Source organism: Setaria viridis, chromosome 4, assembly GCF_005286985.2.
Source record: "Setaria viridis chromosome 4, Setaria_viridis_v4.0, whole genome shotgun sequence".
NCBI lineage: Eukaryota > Viridiplantae > Streptophyta > Magnoliopsida > Poales > Poaceae > Setaria > Setaria viridis.
Genome location: NC_048266.2, coordinates 34,241,973 through 34,247,806, shown reverse-complemented (window position 1 = coordinate 34,247,806; position 5,834 = coordinate 34,241,973). Strand labels below are relative to the sequence as shown.

At 40.6% G+C, this 5,834-nt stretch overlaps 1 protein-coding gene across 2 annotated transcripts; it reads right to left on the bottom strand.

Annotated features, from left to right (window-relative positions):
• Positions 1–203: 203 nt before the first annotated feature.
• On the bottom strand, positions 204–5,467 carry LOC117852381 (uncharacterized). Of its 2 annotated transcripts, XM_034734455.2 has the most exons (5): positions 5,141–5,466; positions 4,218–4,636; positions 3,726–3,989; positions 2,497–2,610; positions 204–2,229 (listed from the first exon to the last, which is right to left on the bottom strand). In XM_034734455.2, exons 2-5 carry the CDS (start codon positions 4,611–4,613, stop codon positions 2,179–2,181), a joined length of 825 nt encoding a protein of 274 aa, XP_034590346.1. In that variant the 5' UTR covers positions 4,614–4,636; positions 5,141–5,466; the 3' UTR covers positions 204–2,178. The 2 variants fall into 2 exon arrangements, with proteins under 2 accessions (XP_034590346.1, XP_034590345.1); XM_034734454.2 differs by lacking the exons at positions 204–2,229; positions 2,497–2,610 and having other exon boundaries at positions 3,084–3,989; positions 5,141–5,467.
• Between the last annotated feature and the right edge of the window lie 367 nt (positions 5,468–5,834).

Here is a 5,834-nt window from a genome sequence, read left to right as displayed (position 1 = left end):
TGCGGAAAAGTAGTCATCTGGAGGCGTACCTGGCAAAACACAGGACGCGTTTTCAGCTGTGGAGGCGCGTGCTCTAGTCTGGATGGATGGTACGTTTGACGGTAATGGGCATTGTTACTAATGTACATTATCCACAAAGATAGAACAAAGAGCAAAGATTAAACAAAAAAAGACATGTATATGAACACAGAAACGCTACGAACTTATTGTTAAACACGGAGCATAAATATCAGCTGAATTTCAAAGGGCAATGTTACGAGGTTCAAATGTAGGTACATGAGTTTCCAAACAAGCAAGAACAGTGTGGTTTCAAACTTTCAATGGGATATAATAATGAGATAAAAGGTGGGCCACGTAGAAATTCTTCTCTTGTACTTGTAACATAGACTAACTTCTGGCTACATCAGAACCACCAGGTGGGCCTACAATGTCACTTCTTTTTGTTTAATAATTTACCATGTCACTTCTGAAAAAAGGCGAATGTCAGCAATACACCATCCAAGTATATATATTATCTGTTACATCACCAATAGAAATTGAAGGACTAGGTGGGCTTCGAGTACAGCAGCTTCAAAGGCCTTGAGCACAAAAGTAAGGTTGCTAAGAATTCTCCAGCAAATCTTTCATGAACTACAATGTCTGGATTAGAAACATCCCAACAAAACACTAGAACAGATAAGCTTTTCCTTAATAATGCTACAAGTATGTATTCTCAACAGCCGTAACACTATACAGACCTACCTGCTAGTTTTCCTTAATAATGCAATAAGGCAACAAAATGTAATCTTGTGTACACAGAAATCAATTGCAAACCCTGAGCCCACATTTGTATAAGCTTTAAAGGACCTACTAATAAAATGATAGAGTATATTGATTGTCAGTGTCATTAACAAATCAGTTACCCCTGCAGAATAAAAACCTCCCCTACTTCCACAAATGCCAGCATACCAGATAAAAAATTGCATTGGAAAAAAACAATTTCTCCAAAAAAGATTAAACACAATATGGTTGTATGAGCATGCGCAATGAAACAAATATGTATGACCATGCAGATCAACACCAAATAGCCCACTTTTGGGACTTGTATGTTTGATTTTCACACCCTTCACCTAAACCACTTTCCTTTACATGATAATATCCCTTTGCAGAAGTGCAGGCAACATTGCACGTTGAAAGCTTATCAAAGCAGAAAATTGTTCAGGATTTCCCTTTGCAATAACCATGTAATGGATTAAAATCTTGTAAACAAATTGGCACTGCATCATAACACAATATCCTTACAGAGAATCTGTCTGAAATGGACCCCTTGATCATGGAAGCAATGATCTGACATAAGAGAATATGCATCAATTTATAATTACAATTATTGAGTTGAACCCTGCAATGCATTTTTCCCAGTAATCTAATAATACTCCATTTATGCATGGAGTATAAAAACAATTTTAGACAGTTTAAAACCGCCAAGTGTTGAACACAAAACCTGTTACTGACAGAGAACAAGCATATCATGGAATGCTAAGTAATTGTAAATGTTCGCTAAGATAGATCTTCAAATAGATTTCAAGCATACATGGGATATTACTATTCCAAGTAATGATAACCATTCATGGAACAGCACCTTATCCTATGCGTGAATGCATGATTTCTTAGGCAAACACTCATATATGGCCCTAATGATAGTATAGCACAATTCTGCTGGTTAAGGTAATAGCTTCTAGCTCTACTCCACATTTTACCATTTCTATATGATTTTTAACTTAAACAATCTGCATACTGTAACGTGTCTTGAAATAATGACTTCTTAACTTCAATAGAATGAATCTGTAAACTCTATGCAAGCAACCCATAACTGCCGACCTCAATAACTGTTACTTTTGAAGGGTGGGTATCAATTGCATTTTAACTTACTGATAATTTGAGCACTGTTTACCATAATGTGCATAAAACAGCTAAGACTGTTGGTTGCCTCATTAAGTGAAAGGAACAGTAATAAAAAATATATTTTAGTTTACCTTGTCACCATCATCTCTCAAAGTCTTCATCCTCAAAACAAGGATTTTAAAAAAAGTTCCAGTAGCACTTACCAAAGAGGGAGCATGCCAGTTTTGTGAAAAATCACGCAAACAGACAGATCACCTTTTTGTCTTTGGATCATAAACCAATCCAATTTGACCTTTTTTATCCAGCAACCGTCATTAGTTTGGAACCGCAATTCTGACCCTGCTTGACCTTAATTTCGAACAAAAAGATCATTATAAATCTTCAGGTACAAGTTTGAGGTAAGTACATACTAGTAGCCACACCGGACAGCTCTTTTGTGTTGCTATACTTATATTTTATAAGTAATCAAACTAAGTGCTCTTTAGGTCGTTGTTCTATTGTTTGTGAGCATAAGGTATGGAAGCTCACATGGAAACTACAGTTCATTAATGTTGTGATGAATTATCTTGGCACACTATCCTAAAACCAAAAAAATATTGAAAACGAATGAAGTACCAATGGAAGTTCGATGGAAATGTCGCCACATTTATCGCACTGCAAACCATGTGGCAGACTCCTCCATCTACATGACCCTATGGAAGGATGCTTTACAAGCCTCCAACCTCGGCCCTGGAAAGTTCATGAGAAGTATCAGATTTCCTTTTTTCCAGTTTTTGCTGTTGCAAAATTTGTCAAGAACAATCTGAAAGTGGAACTGTCCATTCACAACAGCTGCTACTGAATAACAGAAAAATGCATTAGGAAGTCAGCACACTAGACAAAACAATGTCAGGACTCAAAGAGTATATACAGATGTTTCACTCTCCATACTCACAAATTTTCATGACCTTCGGAGACAAATATAGCAAAACACGAGTAAGACCATTGACACCACAAAGACTACCATTTACACAACATCACTTCCTGAAGGAGACTTATATGTACCTTTGAGATAACAGTAGCTGTTTGCACATGCTTTGATCAAAATATTGTAATGTTCAGTCATAAGCACAATCAGGGATATTGGTAGTGTTAAACATAAAAAATAAGCTAATGCAAAGCTAAAAACACAAAGGCATTTCAGTATGAAGAACAGAAACAGATTGAGAGTGTCGCAAAATTTCAGAAATCTTGGCATATCTGTAGTACAAAATTTCCCCACTAACTCTTTTCACAAGTAATACTACATATAAAGTACTCCAACACCTCAAACCCTTAATGAGATTTCCCAACTTACAACAATTTCAAGATAGAAAGATATGAAAATGTCACCAAGAAAGTAACTACAATAGCTATCTGGAAGTAACAGCATGGGTAACCAAACTCCTCAATTCAGCTAGATGTTCATCAGTTGAGATGTTCAATGTTAACCTTAGGTTAGTCAACAAAGCCTCCTGCTCCCAGCTAATTGACCCACAAGCATACAAGGCTAACATTGTTGCACGATAAGCATGCAACTCCAGTAAATGGGTTTCTTCCCTTGATCCATGGTTATCATGTTCTGATGTTTCTCTTTCAGATGTAGAAGCCTCATCATCATCAGTTCTACTACAGATATCTCCAGTTTGGTAGACCAAATTATAATGCTGTGATTTATGGGGGCTACTGTTAGGACTACAGCTAGCAACAGAGGATGATATACTCTCAGTGTCACTAAAATCTTCAGCTGTTATAGTATGCCCTTTATAACTAGCATGCGTGTATTTCTCACCCAGCATAAAGCATGGGGAATCAACAGCATCTACCTTTTCAGCCAAACGGAGTGAACCTCTATCAACCAGCTTCGAGTGTCTTCCATCTCTATGCGGTGTCCGCAATTTCTTTGTGATTTCACTGCATTGAGGATGTGTTGTTATAGCAGACGACTTTCTCTTAATGCCTCTAGATGTAGCACCCTCAAAAGCATTCTGGTTTTCAAGTTGAATATGGCTGTCCATTACCAAGTTGCAGCCTAAGTTTCCATCTTTTGATCGACCTCTGAATGAACCATCCAAGCATTTTGCGGAATACTGCAAATGATTGGAAAGACAGCTCGTTAGGATCGGGTATTCCGATTTATAATACTTGAGATAAAATTGGAATGAAATTAACTGCATATGGGTGAACATCAAAGAACATCAGAATTATAGTAATTCATTGGACATACAACAGCAAGACCAGATGAACTGTTTGATTGATCTAATAGAAATAAGTAATGGAAATAATCTAATTTGAGAATTAAAGGAACAAAGCATTACCTTCTGAGTCACAATCCATTTGTCATCTAGCCACAGCTTCCTCAATCGAAGATCCGATGCATGTGCCCTCGACTCCAGGGAGGACCCAAGGAGCCGGACAAGATAATGCTTCTTGCCCAGCACTCTCACCACCTCCGCAACCTTCCACGAGTAGCTATCAAAGGCCTCAAGAATACTACCCACAGCCCAGCATACTGGATCATCCGCTGGAGGGCAAGGTCTCATCAACCTTCTTGGCACCCTTTCAACAGCCACGCCAAAGTCAACCGGACTTTCATCGTATCTCACCAAGTAGGTGTGTCCATTGCCAGAGACTATCTCACCAGGCCTCCAAGAACCAAAGGGCACCTCTGCCTCCTGCAATACCTCCACCTTGCTTCCCTTGAAGAATCTCATCGGATTGTTTTGCTTCAAGAACTCTGTTGCAAAGAATAAATCAAAGATATTATCAATAATCGAACAAATCAGATTAACATACGTCAGAACAAGAAGAATAAATTAGATCAACAGGAGCCAAACACGAAGATTTCAGGCTTCTACAAGAGCCCCCTGAAAGTTTTTGGTGAAAGAAATCGCATCCTTGACTGACGAACAGCGCAAAACTCACAGCAGATAAATCAAGTGGAGAAACCATTACAGCGCATGCATATCGGCGTAACGATCCGTTACAAGAACAGAAGAACAAAATCGAAGCGAATCGCTTGAGGCGTTCCAACAAAACATGAACCAGCGTATTCACCGGGGGCGGAGTTAGCCTTGGGCATGAGCGCTCGGTTGAACGCCATCTTTCGGCAAATTTGGACTTGATGATTGCTCATCTAAGCCGGAAAAGGGATCGATCTACACAACAAACTAGTCTAATCTAAGGAGAGAGAGGAAAAAACAGAGGAAAAATTCATCCAACCAAAGTTAGGGTTCCTTACCAACAAACGGAAGCAATGGATCGGCAAATCCAATGCCAATCGACGCGGCGCGGGGCGCGCGAGTGGCCGCTTGCCTGCCGTTCTCCGGTGGAACCGCCAGAGGCCGTCGGCTCCCGTTCTTCTTCCTCGGTCGACGGAGGAGCGCGGCCGGCGTCTGCGACGTGGCGGCCGTACCAGGCGGGGCGATTCGACGACTCGCCGCCGGAGAGAGGAGACCTCGGTGATTCGCCAGCACACGGCGAGGAGGATTTGACGAGCGGAGAAATTAGGGGGTGGGGCGATTTCAAGAGCCGGAAATAGGAAATTTAGTCATATAAAAAAATTCCCAATTAATCGAGAAGCGGGTGGAGGCGGTTTATATGCGTGGGATGGGCTGTGGGTTTGCGTGGTTGCGCTTCCGAGTCCGAGGCGACAAGTGTAGTCTCATCACGGCCGTCGGATCGAAACGGACCGGGACCATTGTTTGGGCCTCTGCCAGCCCATCGGTCTTGGGCCGTCTGATTGGGGTTTGACGGCTGAGATCGAGGATGGGGTTCTCGGTATGGATTGTCCGGATGTTTTTTAACCTAGTTTGTCCACGTGTAAAAAAATGTTTCTCCAATTAGTTTTTCCCCCTTTTCTTGGAAAAAATAGTACGGTTTAATTAACCTAGTTGAGGATGCATGATCTCGACAATATTATTTTGTGTGATGTG

Coding starts and splice junctions, on each gene's coding strand:
- LOC117852381 (XM_034734454.2), bottom strand. CDS start 4,613: ATGAGATTCTTCAAGGGAAGCAAGGTGGAGGTATTGCAGGAGGCAGAG. Junction 3,990..4,217: donor AATGGATTGTGACTCAGAAG/GTAATGCTTTGT, acceptor AATCATTTGCAG/TATTCCGCAAAATGCTTGGA.